Here is a 17,416-nt window from a genome sequence, read left to right as displayed (position 1 = left end):
GAAGTATGATAAAAGGAAGGAACCCATTTGTATAGATGTTCTATTATTTAAAAAAAAATTTTTTTATAGAGCTTGCCAAAAGTAGAGCTGTATTATCCCTATTCTGGAACATTGTTTGGATTTCTTTTCTATTACAATGAGATGGAAATTTTATAGAGCAGTCAAAGAGTTTAGATACTCTTAATTTCTTATCAAACAGAACACTTAAATAATAACCCTGTATCACTCTCCCTGCTTTGATTCTTCTTTCTGAAGGATGTTTTCCCTTGAAAACTCCTGAACGTCAGTTAGTGTAATTGGATCTCATTGAAGTAGAGGAAACCATAGGGCAGTGATGCCCTCGGCGGCCAAGGCGCTGTGAGGAGTCCTGGGTGCGTGCCGGCCAAACAGAGACTATGCACTCGGGTGGAGATTGTGGGTCAGGGGAGAAGTGAATTACAACTCAACTTTTACCTTATAACTTTCACTTTTTAGGGAATAATTTTCTCCTTGGCTTATATGTAGAAAAATACACATTAAAAACAACAGACTAGATAACAAAAGTCCTAAAAATTGTAGCTTTACTAAAATAAGGGATCGTGCCAGTATGACTCTTCTCCCTATCTTTTGGGAGTGAGTGCAACCTCTTTAGCGTACCTTGCAGAAGAAAGAGGAATATGGTTGATTCCTCAGTGTTCCATTGAGAAGGAAAAATAATTCGATGGCTATTCCAGAGGTTTCAGACTTACTTGGAGATTTTCCTAAGGGTTTCTTATAATCCGTATTTTATTTCTGTTTTAAACATTTCTTTGATAGTATCACAGCAAGAAATATTTATCTTTCCTAGAAATACTGCCATAATATTTCTGATTAGGATGATTTTCTGTTTTTAAAATCCTTTAAATTTCATTGTACTAGCAATATATTCTTATTGTTTGTGGTAGTCACGCAATCATGTCTTTTTGCGACCCCATGGACTATAGCCCACAAGGCTCCTCTCTCCACAGAATTCTCCAGGCAAGAATACTGGAGTGGGTTGCCCATCCCTTCTCCAGGAGATCTTCCCAACCCAGGGGTAGAACCGAGGTCTCCCACATTGCAGGGGGATTCTTTACCATCTGAGCTACCAGAGAAGTCCTAAAGCTTTAAAAACCATAATTTTTTTTTTTTTTTTAATGACAGCATTCTGCATCTCTTCCCCCCCTCTTCCCTCTCATCTTGGTTAATTCAATCCAAAAGCTGTCGGGTAGGGTTGAGTAAGGTGGAAGATCAAATGACATAAAACCTAGGAGCTATAAGGAGCTATAAGAGAGTAAATATAAATAGATCAGTAATTTTAAGACATAAAATTTTAAAATTCTGCATGAAGAAAACTAAGCTATGACATGAACTGGGGAAAGCTTTTGTTCAAAGGGCCAATTTTCTTTGTATGTAAAAATGCTAAGTAGAAAACGAAAGAAGGGAAAGGTATGTAAAGGTTTTGTTGTAGCATTTTTTTTAATAATGTCAAAACATGCACCTAAATAGCAGAATAGTTAGGCAGTTTCTAAGGAAAAGAACCTTCTATAGCCATTAGGATGATAGTATGAAAATTCAGTGGTGTCCCAATTGTGGGTGATTTTCCCCTTCTATTTTCTGTGTTTTGAATAAAACAAAATAAATCTCCAATAAGCAATACAATGTTATCAGGAAAAATAAATGCTTTATGTAAAAAAAGGTATATACAAATCAATTAGAGAAAGATCAGCAACCCAACAGGGGGTCTGCAAAGGAAAGGAACAATATACTGTTCATAGAAAAGTCTCTTCAGCATATGAAAAAATACCCATTCTCACTCATAAGAGCAATGCTGTAGACTAAGATACTACTTTTTATGTGCTAGTTGGACAAAAATCAGAGTTAAAGCGCTTTTGAAGAGTCCCTGAGGAAGCAAGCACTTTCAAAACTTGCTGGGTTAGATTATAAGTTAACACAACTTCTGCAGAGCACAATTTGGGCATAGCTAGCAAATTTACTAACACACATTCCCTTTGACTAGGAACTTATCCTACTGGCATCCTCCCACATAAACTGATAAATGTATAAAATTATTCATTGTAGCATCATTTGTAGCAGCAAAAGACTGTGAACAACACAAATGTCAATCAGTGGGGGCTGGGGTGTTTCTACAATGGAATGCGCTACAGCCATTAAAAAATTTAGGAACTTTAGGTAGAGTGAAATCTAAGGTATATGTTAAGAGAAAAAAAATATAGAAGTATGTATGTAGCATGCTACCATTTGTGTCAGGAAAGGGGAAAGGGGTAGTTAATTATATTTGCCTATGTGCATGGTGTCTCTGGAAATACACATGAGATACAGTCGCACTGCTGTCTCCAGAGTGAACAGCAGGGTGGCTGGGACACAGGAATTGTCAGACTTTGCAAAGACCTTTTTGGATCTGTGAATTTTTAACCATAGGAATTTACCTATATAGTAAGTACATATTCAGTTGAAAAAAATAAAACACCTTTCAGATCACATAAAAAGAAATGTTACACTTTACAGGCCATAAGTGCCAGGTAATATTTTCTTTGCTGTCTAGCTGCAGATGCCCTAGCTATCTGTCTCAAGTAGGATTAGTTACCAGATTTCCTAACTAAATCATTCCTGGAATGATCCCTATGTGAGATTCTTTTAATGTCTTGCTATCTGTTTTATTAAAAATTTTTACATGAATTTTCAAAATTGAGATCTGCTTGTGGTGAGTATTTTTTTATTGGTCATCTTTGACATGTTTTGGTAACAAATATTATTGAGACTATAAAAGAATTGGGAAGGTTTCTTTTCCGTTGCTTCTCAAGGTGGACGTGGTGAGTTGAACTGTTCTTGATATTTTTTCATGGAAGTAATTGTAGTTTTACTCACAGGAAGAAGAAGGAAATACTTGCAAACCACAAAAAACTTGCTGGCTTCAAGATTGTATTTTATCATTATCTCCAACCAATGATCTTATGGTTATAGCTCGGGAACAAAAAGCTGTATTTCTAGTGCGTAAGTACTCTATAATTTTCATTTATTTTAATGCATAGAATAGAAAATGAATTAGGTAGAAAGAAAAAGTGTTACTTCTCCATTATATGGTAGCATTTGATAGCTTGATATGTTGCACAGCACTTTTGATTCTCTTTTATTTCTTTCTCTTCCCCTTTCTTTTCCTTTCTCTTCTGTTTCTTTCCTCTCTGTCTTTCAATCTTGGCTGCAGATACTCTAGCTGTCTCTGTCTGGCACTTCAGAAGCAGTTTTGGGCATTGCCCAATTCTCACAAGGGGCAGTTAGAGCTAAAAAGGCCACTGCCCCCTTCTCAGCAATAATGTGAATTGGGTGACTTTCAACTCTAATTTGAAAGCTCACAGTACTCTTGTTTCCTTTTTGGGGTATAAGCTTAGCTTACAATTTTTGTTGAAGATTAAAGTTTGGCTATATATAGAAGGTGGAAAACCTCACTGATCAAAATAAGGTCTTGTATTAAATGGGTACGGAGTTGCGCTATTAAGCAGATTTGCTCTCCAATAGCATAAATCTATTAGAAAATTTTTCTTTGCCAATTGAAGATAAAAGTTTTATAAATAAAAATGATGGGGTAATACATAGAATTAATAACTTTATTATATGGATTGCATTGGAAGAGAGACTAAAGAGTTTTGTAACAATCTTATAAAAATTTTTAAACATTATCTTATATTTACTTATAGAAAGACCTACATAAGTTAATATAGAACTATTAAATTCTGCACCTATCATTCTAAAGTAAAATAATGAAATTAATAAATTCTGTTTTAGTATGCTGTAATTAAAGTTATTTTGTGTGATGATTTTTTTTTTTTTTTCAGCAAAATGGAAACATAGTGATAAAGGGAAGGAAGAAATGCAGTTTGCTGTTGGTTGGAGTGGTTCTTTAAGTGTTGAAGAAGGGTAGGGACCAGTTAGTTCTTTTTGTCTCTCCATATGTTAAATGTATATGTGAAATTGTTTGACTTGTATATCAGTCTGCTAAGACGTTTCGTCATTTGGAATGTTGATTAAATGTATGTTCATTGCAGCTTTAGAGATTGTAGAGCATGATTTGGGCAGTAAACTTTAATTTTATTAACCATGTAATTATTAATCAAAGAACCAAAAAAAAAACAACCCTTGCGTTTGGAGAGGATTTACAGGAGAGTTCAGAGAGAACTCCATAATATCCTGTCTATATTTTGTCTTTTCCTTTAGTTCAGTCACTCAGTCGTGTCAGATTCTTTGCGACCCCATGACAACATGTGGTCCCCTGGAGAAGGGAATGGCAAACCACTCCAGTATTCTTGCCTTGAGAACCCCACGAACAATCTTTTTTCCTTAGCTCTCTGTTGTTATTATCTCTCTTTTTTTTTTTTTAAGCATACCACATGGCATATGAGATCTTAGTTGCCCAACCAAGGATCAAACTTGTGTCTCCTGCAGTGGAAGTATGCACTTTTAACTTCTGGACCACCAGGGAAGTCCCTCATTGTTAATTTTATTCAGCCAAAACGTCAAGGGCTGCCATGGTCCTCTCTGCTTTGTTAGCACTGAGCTTGTACTTAAAGGGGACAGTGCTACATTAATTGTTAAAACTCATAAATACTTAAGAAATGCAAGTTAGTAAATTCAAGTTTCTTACCTACCTGGTTAGAGTTTTAAAACCAGATTTCTAGCATGGTTCTGTGATGGAGCTGCTAGCCTGGAACCTGCAGCCAAAAATTGTTTTCAGTTAAATTTTTATGACTGAAAGTTATCTAGTTGGAATGAATAAGGTTCTTTAGACTTTAAATTCAGATAAAAGACAATCAAATAGAAATCCATAGTACATGCCTGACACTCTGTAGAGACTCAGTGAATTATTTTCTACTCTTGTCAAAATAAATGCTATTTCTCCTTGAGTCATTTAGTCTAAGCATTTAGAAGACTTTTAATTTCTGTCAGAAATGCACATGCAAGGTTCAGTTACTTTAGGGCTTCCCGGATCGCTCAGTGGGTAAAGAATCCACCTCCAATGCAGGAAACACAGATTTGGGTTCAATCCCTGGGTTGGGAAGATCCCCTGGAGAAGGAAATGGTAGCCCACTGCAGTATTCTTGCCTGGAAAACCCCATGAACGGAGGAGCCTGGCAGGCTACAGCCCAAAGGGTCACAAAGAGTCAGACATGACTAAGCATGCAGGCATGACAGGAGGGCCCGAGGCTGTCAAGAGCCTCACCCACTTATGCTAGTGTGTTACTTTAATGTTTTCAGTTACCTAGAGACAACAAACAACCAAAAAGATTCATTTTGTTTGGTGTCTAGTTTGATATATGGGGAAGAGGATTTATACTTTGTTGAATAAACTGGTGATGGTCCTGAGTTTTGACAGTTTAAGGAAGAAGTCAGTAGGCATTGTTTTAATTTTGAGGCTTGTCTCTGTGCGTGGGACAAATTTTTCTCAAATCTGCATGTCAGAAAAAAAAAAATCTTTTAGGGACCATCCAGCTCATCAGGTGCTTAGAAATAGGTTATCAGCAGCAATTTCTGCAAAATATAAAAAGAAAAAGAAGCCAGCCAGTTGAAATATGGCAAGTCTCCAGAATCATGTTCTCAACAGAAATGCAGTCTGCCTGTTATGTGATTGCCAGTTCCTCCCACCTTCTGCCCAAGTTCTTCACTTATGTGGAGGAGAAGGGAACAGTGGGAAATGACTGCTTGGTGATCCCTTGATGTTTTCTTACTTTTGTGTATAATCAGTTGTATACGGTAAAGGTTTGCTTTTTTTACTTTTATGCTTTTCATGACAATACAGAATGAAAAATACTGTTTTTTTTATTAACCTCGAGTGAATGTGACGTTAGCTTTTATGTGAATGGGTTTTATTACCCTCCTTATGGTGGAGTTTTGCTCATTTTTTAAATTTATGTATTGGATAGAACTGGTCCACAGAACTCATCTTCCACTTAATTGTCCTTTAACATCCAAACATAGAGATAGAAAAGACATTGATAAATTGATTGGGTAAACATATGATTTTGTCTTTGTTTTTAGGGAATGTGTAACCAGTGCTCTGTGCATCCCACTAGCAAGCCAGAAGAGGTAAGGATAAGTGAGTCAAGTGAGGCTTTTTTTTTTTTGGTTTGATGTATGAACTCTTAAGATCATTGATTTTGTTTGTAACAGGAGTTCCACTGGACGTCCAGACTGGACCTGCATTGTGGTGGGCTTTACTTCGGGTTACGTACGCTTCTACACAGAGGTGAGTTGAACATTACGCAGTTGAAAGGCACCATTTGACTGGAAAACCTGGTTCCGCATTCCCATCACACTCCTTTGTGACTCACTCCCTGCCACTTGAATGTGTAGTTATTACTTATGGGGGTGAAGGCTGGGACAGGGGAGGTATGGTGGTAGAAAGTTCTGCTGTAAACTATAGAGAAGAGAAGCCATGTTCTTCTGCAGACTGACCACCTGGCATCCGTGGAAGACCTGTGGGGGAAATGCCGCTCTTTGCCCAGCCTCACCTGTTCAGGTATATTGGTAAGAAAACAAGCAGGGCTCGTCTCTGTGCTTCCTCCTAGAACGGCGTGCTGCTGCTCGCTCAGCTCCTGAACGAGGACTCAGTGCTTCAGCTCAAATGCAGGACCTACGAAATCCCACGACATCCTGGTGTGACTGAGCAGGTAGCGTAAGAGATTGTGTCCAGAGGGACAGTGGCTTTACTCTGAAGTGGTTTCTTCCTTCTTGTTGGGTGGAAACTTTAAGGTATCTTCTCGTGGCACAGTGAGCTCTGTTGTCAGACTTTAGAAATAGAAGCTATTCATAGCTGAGTAAGGAACACCAGTCTTGCTTTTACTTACTGAAATTTCGTGTGCTTTGCTCTACAGTAAAATAAAACACTTAAGTTGGAAACCAAAAGATTTTCTCATTTTTAGAACTTAATAGTGACTTAAGGTAAAAATGGCTTTATATAACCTTGGCTTTATATAACCTTATATCTTTTTTATTTGGACGTAGGTGTTAAAAGTATGTAGAGTAAAAGATTTAGCACTATTAACAACAGAGTTAATAGTGCTACTTATTGCACTAATCTATTTCTCAGAAAAGGGGTTATTCAGTTTTTATTTACTGTGGAAAATATTTTATATTCATTGAAAATTTTGATAGAGAAAATACTATTGAGTGTCTAAGGCACTCCACAGTTTTCACTTCTTCCTAGGTGCTGTGTGAGATTTTGGTTGTCTCACAGTCAAAAATTTTGATTGTGTCTACAGTAATTGTAGAGGCACATGAACTAATATGCTCTTGTTCAGCACATCTTGTGTGGTACATCATCAAAACTATATAATATGCCTTCTCTCTTGGTGCTGTCCGGCTTCCAAGAGGTTTGAAGTAAGCAGATGAATGTATATTGTGTTCCTTTGTGGACGTAAATTGTGTGATAGACTGGAGTGAAATTTAACCAGTAAGAATAGACTAATATCTGTTCATACTGGTGATTGAGTTAATCAGTAGTATTAAGCATTACCTTATGAGTTGCTAATTTACATGAACAGAATAACTTCTGTGCAAATCTAGAGATGAGGGAGCTCAATTAGGACTAGGGTAATAAAGGAAAATTTCATTGAGGAGGTAGAGTTTGAATTAAGCCTTGAAAATGGGTATAGAACTTAGAAAAGAAGGGAAAATATTTTAGGTAGTTAGGAAAAAAATCAGGAAAGATTCAAACATGGAACTGTGAGACAGCAACTGTGTTAGAAACTGAGAAACTGTCCAATAGTCTGAGTGACCAGATTGTTTTCATAAATTTGAAAGTGAAGCGAAAATCAGAATTGCTTCAGAAGATTTAGAAGCTACTAGAGATATGGCAACCCACTCCAGTACTCTTGCATGGAAAATCCCATGGACGGAGGGGCCTGGTGGGCTGCAGTCCATGGGGTTGCTGGGAGTCGGACACGACTGAGCGACTTCACTTTATTTTTTCACTTTCATGCATTGGAGAAGGAAATGGCAACCCACTCCAGTGTTCTTGCCTGGAGAATCCCAGGGACGGGGGAGCCTGGTGGGCTGCCGTCTGTGGGGTCGCACAGAGTCGGACACGACTGAAGTGACTTAGCAGAGATATGAGAAGGAAGTAGTATCATCAAAGGGATCTTGAAGGACCTTGTTCTGGATGAATTGGACTTGTGAGAATCTGGAATCAGGGAGGCTAGTTATCCTGTTTTTTCAGTTATCAGTAATAGAATGCAGTGCTGCGAGCCAGGACTGGAATGGCTGTGGGAAAAGGGAGGAACATTTGACAGGACGGGGTACTGTATCGAGATGCTGAATTTTTTTTTGGCTGCATCTGGTGTTAGTGATGGCATGTGCGATCTTTGGCTGTGGCACACAGACTCTCTAGTTGTGGTGCTCAGGCTCAGGGTTTGCAGCGTCTGGGCTTAGTTGCTCCACTACATGTGGGATCTTAGTTCCCCTACCAGGGGTTGAACCTGCATCCCCTGCATTGCAAGGCAGATTCTTAATCACTACCACCAAGAAAGTCCCAAGGTGTCAAATTTAAAGAGAAAATGAGTTGGCTCTAAGATCTCCTGCATTGAGGCATTTGATTTTGTACATGTTTGAGGTGATAGTAGGAAATAAAATGAAATGCCATCATGCCTGTAGTGATACAGAACTACCCTAGAGGTACAAAGACTAGATTGAAGATGATGACTGAAGTCACAGATACTGAACGAACTCTTCCCAGGACCCATTATAGGAAAATGAAACTGAAAGCTGAAGACTTAAGTTACAATGCTGATCGTAAGGAGTTGGGAGAAAATTGAACTATTGCAGGAAACAAACAAGGAACTGTTGGAAATCCAAGACGGTGATCTGTTTATTGAAGCTGCCTCTCAAGAGCCATTTAAAAAAAAAAAAAAACAAATTCCCTGGAAGATGAAGGTTCTTTAAATACTTTAAACTTGACTGTGTTTGTAATAATCTGTGTTTAGAGCTGGTGGAAAAATATAACTCACATTTAAATACTTGCTATTTGCTTTTGTGAGTCAAAATCTTTTCACTGAAAAATATTTATTAAACACATGGAGGGAAGTCTTTGTTGTTACTCTGTATTTTACATAAGCATCTTTCGTTCCAATATATATCAGTTTGTATATCAGAAATATCTATTTGCTGCATCTTTAGTGCACTCCCACATCTATTAAAGATCGCAAGAGCAGATTTCCTTGTAATTCAGAACTGGGGGCAGTGAGTATAGTAGGTGGGACGACTGGTCATTGCAGGAGAAGATTCTAAAGGAAGATGTTTTTCTGGAATGCCAAAGAAACCTCTTCTGTGGTTTTTGCACAGAGATCCCTATCATTTAGCTCAATTTCTGCAGCTTTTGGACATTGGTGTTTATAAGAGTATCTTTTTCAGGAAAACAGTCTTGTTTTGGAGATACTTGGCTAGCTGGTGGTTAGCTCTTCCCTGTCAGGGACCTCTCCCCCACTGCCATGCTCGGTGGACTGCGTAAGCTAGGCATTGTCAAAGTGTCATGTGAACCCCAACATCAGCTCCCACCCCTTGTGGCCCACAGAAATGTTGTTTAAAAATGGAAACACCCCAACAGTCTAGTAGAAAAAAAGGACAAGGCAGTTCTCCAAAGAAGAAGTATAACTGATCGACAGCATATGATAAACTTGTGAATGATACTGATAATCTCAGAATTATAAGCAGCTACATTTGGATAAGTTTTCACCTTTCAGATTGGCAAAGGTGAAGATTAACAAAACTTGGTGACAGAGGGAGAATCAGGCACTGTCATGTATTGTCGGTGGAATTATAAACGGATAGGTACTTCCTTGAGATAGTTTAATAATATGAATGAAAATGAAAATTGTGAATGCTCTGTGACCCAACAGACCTCCCTGAAGGAATTTAGATCAAAGTGATGTGAAAAGATATATACAAAAGAATGTTTACTGCAGTGATGTTCGTAATAATGAAAATATTTCATTCATTCATAAACATTTATTTACTGCCCGTTATGTACCCAGCCTAGTTGTAATCACTGAGAATCCATTTTTGAACCAGACATGCAAGGTTTCTGCTTTTGTGGAGCCTACAGTTTGGAGGTGACGGAGGGTAACCAATGATGAACAGCTGGAGATTTTTCAGGATGTTTCCAGCCTCTGATAGGTTCTGTGAGGGAAGTAATCATGTTGATGAGATTGAAATGAGACAAGGAAATGGAGTTGATGTTTGAGACAGACTCAGGAGTAGCCTTTCAGAGCAACCACATTTGTGCCAAGACCTGAGTGATCTAAAGAAAGGCAGGCAGTGACTTGGGAGGTGAATGTGCAATGACCTCTGTGTTCAGGGTGCAGGGGGAGAGGGGTGAGATGATGTTGGAGGGAGAGGCCCCATCTTGAAGCTTGGGTAGAGTTCAGGTTTTATTCTAAGTGCAGAAGGGAGCCAGTGGAGAGATTTAATCAGGAGAGTAGTTTGTTCTGCTGTGTCTCAGGAAGATCACTCCAGCTGTGGAGTGTGGATGGTAAAGAGGGAGACTGGAATCAGCAGACCAAACTAAAGTCCATCAGTAATTGAAATTTTGGCACATATGATGCAATACAGCATCGCCACAACAAAAGTTGATTTGCTCACTTACTGAAATGGAAGAATATCATTGATATATTACTGAATAAGGAAAAACCTGTTATAGAATACTGTATATGGTATAGTCTTGTACAAAAGTGTGTGATTATGTATGACCCTATATACTGAAATACGTCTGGGATTTCAGGTGAGTTTTTCTCTTCTTTTTACTTTTATGTGTTGTTTGCATCCATGTAGTGACTAAATTTCACTTTTATGAAACTTGTACTTTTTTGGGTTACTCCCTTTGTCTATCCTGAAAATATTCACCATGTACAAAGGCTCATATTTGAGAAGAATTTTAAGTCCTTGACCAAAAGGCATTCAAAAAAAAGTCTATTTGTTTTTTACTGTTCCTCTGCCTGCTATTGTCTTGTGTGTTGGGTGTTTGATGGTTGTTTAGTTATAGTATTCCTTTATTTTACATTAATCGTGATATTCAGCTATAACAGAAACATAGATATGCTTATTTGGCAATAATGGAAATATTTTCTTCTTTCTTATTCCTTTAACAGAATGAAGAGTTGAGTATATTATATCCAGCTGCCATTGTGACTATTGATGGATTTAGCCTTTTTCAGTCTCTTCGTGCTTGTCGAAATCAGGTAGCAAAAGGTAATTTGGGGCAAGAAATAGCTAACTTGTGGTGATATTTGTCTTATTTAATTTAATCTACTTAGAAAAATATGTCTTCTAAATTAAAAAGGGCTTCTGAACTAGTTCTAAAGAGAAGGAAAAAAAAAAACAAAACACACTACTATAGAAATGAGAGTGTAGTAGATTGCTTCCCTGGCGGCTCAGATGGTAAAGAATCCACCTGCAGTGCAGGAGACCTGGGTTTGATCCCTGGGTTGGGAAGATCCCCTGGAGGAGAGCAAGGCAACCCACTCCAATGTTCTTGCCTGGAGAATACCCATGGACAGAGGAGCCTGATAGGCTACAGTCCATGAGGTTGCAGAGAGTTGAACATGACTGAGCGACTAAGCACAGTAGATTGCTTAATTAGTAAGATAAAGGAGAGGACTAGATCTTCAGCTCTCGTGTTGCCAGCTGAATGGTTGGCTTTTTTTTTTTTTACTAATTCAGCAATATGTCTTGGCCAGTTAAGAGAGAAGTTCAGCACTGGGATAGAGAATTCAGTTGTGTCTCACTGAGGAACCAGATTTCTCACTAAATGAGTGCCACTTGGGCCAGCATAGTAAAATCAAGTGATTCTGCCTTGCTTCCACTCTCTGGGGCGAAGAAAGCGGAGTGTGTGCAGGGGGCGTTTTCCTCACACTAGGCAGGACTCAACAGGCAGGCAGCGTGAGCTGCTTTTAGCTAACTTGAAATACTTCTGAACAGAAAAAACTTAAGAGCCCTAAATATAATCTATGTAGGCAACTATGTCAGTTCCAGACTTTGGCATGAACCGTGCACTTTAACCTTCCCTACCCCTAGTTTAAACTCTGAGGCTATTTGAGGATATTCTGTTTCATTAAAAATCAAGATGTACTGTTATTTTCTGTTCCAATAAGAAGCAAAAATGCTGCCAGTAAGAGTCACGCCATCAGTTTTAAGATTCCAGTTTTAAAGATAGTAAAATAAAAGTAAAAAAGCCCCAAGTCAGTGCAGATACCAGTGTTGGTGCTGACTTACCCCATTTTCTTCTGGTTTAGAATAAAGGAGCCTTCATGGCCCTAAAAAGAGCAAAGTTTAGCTTGTAAATGATTTAGCTCCCATAAAGCAGAGTTTAATTCAGATGTGCTATCCAGTTCATAAAGATTGTTCATAAATCCAGAACTAAACTGTAAGACACAGAAGAAGCAATTTCTTCCAGGGAGAGAATGCAGCATCTCACATTGCAATAGAACAGTTTTCACTGTTTTTTCAACAGGTGGATATATATGATCAGTATCTTCTTGGTTATGTGGTTCTTTAGTAGTACATGCTTTTCTCTAAAGTCAGAATTTGTTTGAATTTTTATACCTATTTTCATAATCTTTTAAATTATTTAAATTTAGTCCATGTAAAGTTTCAATGTCTTTTATTTTGGAGAAATTTCAAATAGTCACCATTAATATATATGTCATTTTCTATAGAAATTTCTATAAGAATTTTCTATAGGTTTAAGAATTTTGTAATTTTCTATGCATAAGAATTCTGCAGTAAAATAAACTAGAAATAGTTATGCTTTAATTGGTATCATTAGACATTTCATTTTTACTACTTTTGAATTGCCATTTATTTTATTATGTATGAGATCATAAAGCCATTTTATCTCCTAGCAAGTAAGTAAGCCATTTACTGCCCTCTTACTATAAGTTGCTCTAAATATCTGATTACTTAGCTACAGATTGTTGTGACTTTTATTTCACAGTATAGGAAAACTCTCTCTGGTTGGCCTTACTTTCAAATCTGAAGTGCTTAGAGGATTACTGTTTTCCTTTGTCAGAGTACTTTTCTTCATCTTCCTGAATAAATGACAAGAATCAAGCTGTATTCTAATACATAGCCTGAGAATGTACTGACACATGGGGTCTTGTGCATGAACCTGTGGCCCCAGGTGTAACTGCTGTTTTTCTTTTCATTCCTCTCTCCCTAGGTGGAAATGCCATGGTCGGTGATCAGCATTTCCTTCATTTTCTTGGCAGTGCTGTCGCTGTTAGCGTATCTTTCTGTCAAGCCTGGTCTCAGTTATTTGCATCTGAGATCCTTCTGTTTTGTCATGTGTGCTTCTGCGGGGTGTACCATCAGGTTTCACTAAGACACTAGTTGCTGCTTCAGGGATTTTATTCACTGTCTTTCTCAAGAGGGAGAAATTGCATACTTGGCTTCAATTGCAGTTTGAATTCACCTTGATTTTTGATGGTAGTCTAGAGTTTTTAGTCGTGTTTTTTAATTCCTTAAGTGTTCCAGAATCTCTTATGTCAGCCAGGTTAGTCTTTTAATATATGTATTTTATGTATATTGTCTTCGTGTGAGTAAATCTCACTGTATGCATGGTTTATATTACTTTATTTTTAATTAGTTTAGAATAATAAGTCGTTATTATATTTTTAATGATTTTTGGTAAAACTTCATTTTCTCCATTATATTTAAGTTTGGTTTGTCTAATTTTTATCTTTGACAGCTGCAGCATCAGGCAATGAGAACATCCAGCCACCACCATTAGCGTATAAGAAATGGGGTCTACAAGATATTGACACAATTATTGATCATGCTAGTATTGGTAAGCCATTACTAGTTCCAGTTCTTTTGGAACTTCTTATACTTTTTAATAGAAGTATCTCATTTATTGGAAATGCAGATTTATTCTCAGGGCTTCCCTGATGGCTCAGTGGTTAAAAAAAAATCTACCTGCCAATGCAGGAGACATGGGTTTGGTCCCTGGATACTGGAAGATCCCCTGGAAAAGGAAATGGCAACCCACTCTAGTATTCTTGCCTGGGAAATCCCATGGACAGAGGAGTCTGGTGGGCTGCAGTCTGTGGGGTTGCAAAGAGTTGGTCACAACGTAGCAAATAACATTTATTCTCATGTGAAAAGAAAATCATTGTCTTCAGTGAGACATTTGGAGGGTAGTTTAGACTTAGAGATGAAGTTAATGTCTTTAAGGAATGGTAGTGGTTTTAGTAATTATGCCCTTAGCATAAGCAGTACTGTACAGTTTTTTTGTTGTTTTGTTTTTATAAGATTGTTTTTTAATATGAGTCATTTTTAAAATCTTTTTTGAATTTGTTACAGTATTGCTTCTGTTTTATGTTTTGGTTTATTGGCCATGAGGCATGTTGGATCTTAGCTCCCTTGACCAGGGAGGTCTGCACCTCCTTGCATTGGAAGGCAAAATCTTAACCACTGGACCATCAGGGAAGTCCCTACTGTACAGTCTTGGATCACCCACTATTTGACTTAAGTTTTATACAGATGAGTTTGATTCATATAATTGCCAGATCAGTCTTCTAAAAATGTAACATTTAGATCAACAAAGTATAGAGCAAAGCGTATGTCTTCTTGTGACCTGTATTTGAAGGCTTGTTATGTTAGGTGTGAGGAATGCAGAGATGGAGAGACTTGGTTTCTGCTGTCAGGATGCATGTAGCTGGTTGGGAGAAACATGTGAAAACAATTACAGTATCACAGCATGTGACAGGGAGAAGGCAGTAGCACCCCACTCCGGTATTCTTGCCTGGAAAATCCCATGGACAGAGGAGCCTGGTAGGCTGCAGTCCATGGGGTCGCTAATAGTTGGACACGACTGAGCGACTTCACTTTCACTTTTCACTTTCATGCATTGGGGAAGGAAATGGCAACCCACTCCAGTGTTCTTGCCTGGAGAATCCCAGGGACGGCGGAGCCTGTTGGCCTGCCGGTCTATGGGGTCGCACAGAGTCGGACACGACTGAAGCGACGTAGCAGCAGCAGCAGCATGTGACAGTTGTCAGAATCAGCAAGTGGACCTATTCCTCCGGGGTGGGGGCAGAGGAGAAGCCCAAGGGAATCAGGGAACTGGAGGTTGACCTCAATCTGAGATTGAAAGAATGAGTGGGATTTGGCCAGGAGGGCAAGCATCAGGGAGGCAGTTTAGCGAACAAGGTTCACATGGCGGTGGAAATGCGTTGTGTGCAGGAGAAACTGACAACTGGCCCGAGTGAGGCCAGCCTGTGAGGAGCAGCCAGATTGTGAAGGCCTAGGATACTGTGCACAGGAAGTTTTATTTTTCTCATCACCATGTTGAGAGTCCTTAAAAGATTCTGAACAAGAAAATGGTACTATCACTTAGCCTGTTGGAAAAATCACTTGAATGGGTCAAGACGAGAAACTTAAGTGCAGTAAGAAAGCTATGATAATCTCAGTAAGAAGTGATGGGCTTCTGACCTAAGAGTAGAAATGGCGGTAGAGAAGAAGGAAATGTTATTTTTAAATATATTCCTATTTTTTCTGTTTAATATTATATGCTTGTTAGAGTTTTCAAATAGCACATAAAAGATAAAGAAAAAATAAGATAACTGGATGAGGTTTTGCTGAGAAACTACTTATACAGTCGTAGTATAGGAGAACCACACTGAATTGGATAGTCCAGTGTCTCAGGGCTCATTAGCAGTGCAACTGTTAGCTCCTCCTAGGCCTAAATTCTACTCATTCGAGATAATGAGTAGAATCAGCAGCTTAAGAGCAGGGTGGTTTTTGGCCAATGGTCCCAAGGAAATACGTATCCTGACTTCATTTTCTTTTCTGTCTTTGACCTCCTGGTGGGGCTTCCCATTGTCTGAATCCAGCTCAGAGTCTGGGTTCATAACATGCACACACCGGGAGGGAGAGAAGGAAGGAGTGTGAATCCAGAGGGGTGAACTGAAGATACCTAACACAGAGCTCATTTGTGTGTTGTGGCATTTCTTGTATGGAATACAGATAGACCTTGTTTTATTGCACTTTGCTTTATTGCACTTCGAAGATACTACATTTTTCACAAATTGTAGGTTTGTGGCAGCCCTTTGTCAAGGAAATCTCTGGGTGCTATTTTTCCAAAAGCATTTACTCACTTTATGTTTCTATGTCATATTTTGGTAATTCTTGAAATATTTCAAACTCCTCTACCAGCGACAAGATTAGGCGTCACTAAAGGCTGAGATGATGGTTAGCAATTTTTAGCAATGAAGTATTTTTAAATTAAGGTATGTTCATTGTTTTTTAAGACACCATACCATTGTACTCTTAACAGGCTACAGTATAGTATAAACATATTTTTATTTGCACTGGGGAACCGAAATATTCATTTACTCACTTGGCTGCGATACTTTCTTTTGATGGTCTGGAATTGAACCTGCGATATTTCCAAGGTCTGCCTATAATCTGTAATAAGCACATTGTTGGTAGACATTCCATTTATCTTTACTTTTTATGAACACAGAAATGTTGCAAAACTCCAAAGTGTTGAGTTCAGTTCAAGGTGACTTCCTTGTTCTGTTAATTAAACTTTGGAACATTGAAACAGGCTAGGAGAAATGATTGGATAGAAAATTTTATTCTATTCATTTATCTCCCAGCCTACAAAATGGAAAAATAAAAAAGAGGGGGCATGCCATGAGCTTTATTCCATGTACATCTTTATGTAAAGGTCTGATTAACTCATTCAACAAAGAAGTGAACGAATACCTGTTGTGTCCCAGACACTAGTTTTGGTGCTAGAAATACAAGGCAGACAGGACCGCTGCCCTGATGAAGCTTAGATTCTTGTGATGGGGAGACAAAAGAGAAACAATTAAACCAAATGAATAAATACGGTAATAACAAAATGTTAGTGAGCATCATGAAAATAAGCAGAGGGTTATGACAGAAGTAAAGGAAGGAGGGGACTAGGTACACAGGTGAGCAAAGGCCTCTCCTGAGACACGAAGGATGGGAAGCAGCCACTGTGTGAACGTAGGATATGCATTCTGGGAGAGAAAGCAGCAGAGACAGAGGCCTGGTCTAGAGGGGAGAGGGGATGGCATGCGGTCAAAACCTGAAGGAGAATGAAATGAGAGCAAGGAGACCAGCAAAGAGTTTGTTGGAACAAGAGAGAAGGAGGATTTTGTCTCAGGAGGAGGCAGTGGTGCTAGAGAGTAAACAGATGGGAGATGTAGTTGGCACTTGCTAAGGGATGGATATTAGAAAAGAGAGAAAGGGAAGAATCAGAGATTTCTTAGTTTTTAAGTGTGAGCAACTGGGTGAATGTTCGGGCTGTGGCTGAAAAGAGGATAGGAGAAGGAAGCGGTAGGAGTGAACGAGTGGAGGGTTATGGTTTTTACAGGTTAACTTC

The 17,416-nt window shown here is 38.5% G+C and overlaps 1 protein-coding gene and 1 non-coding gene across 3 annotated transcripts in view; both read left to right on the top strand.

Moving 5' to 3' along the window:
• RAB3GAP2 (RAB3 GTPase activating non-catalytic protein subunit 2) overlaps positions 1 to 17,416 on the top strand; it is a 103,998-nt gene that overhangs the window by 36,827 nt on the left and 49,755 nt on the right. For both annotated transcript variants that reach the window (XM_059875466.1, NM_001192199.1), the window contains exons 3-9: positions 2,889 to 3,012; positions 3,852 to 3,933; positions 6,049 to 6,096; positions 6,181 to 6,256; positions 6,579 to 6,680; positions 11,151 to 11,250; positions 13,748 to 13,846. In XM_059875466.1, the coding sequence (XP_059731449.1) occupies positions 2,889 to 3,012; positions 3,852 to 3,933; positions 6,049 to 6,096; positions 6,181 to 6,256; positions 6,579 to 6,680; positions 11,151 to 11,250; positions 13,748 to 13,846 (631 nt within the window). The remainder of the gene's footprint in view (positions 1 to 2,888; positions 3,013 to 3,851; positions 3,934 to 6,048; positions 6,097 to 6,180; positions 6,257 to 6,578; positions 6,681 to 11,150; positions 11,251 to 13,747; positions 13,847 to 17,416) is intronic.
• On the top strand, positions 16,607 to 16,666 carry MIR664B (microRNA mir-664b). Its single transcript, NR_107843.1, has one exon. It is a non-coding gene; the product is annotated as a microRNA mir-664b (primary transcript).

Source organism: Bos taurus, chromosome 16 (assembly GCF_002263795.3).
Source record: "Bos taurus isolate L1 Dominette 01449 registration number 42190680 breed Hereford chromosome 16, ARS-UCD2.0, whole genome shotgun sequence".
NCBI classification, from domain to species: domain Eukaryota; kingdom Metazoa; phylum Chordata; class Mammalia; order Artiodactyla; family Bovidae; genus Bos; species Bos taurus.
Note: the sequence above shows the minus strand (reverse complement) of the source record. Positions and strands in the feature narration are given on the sequence as shown.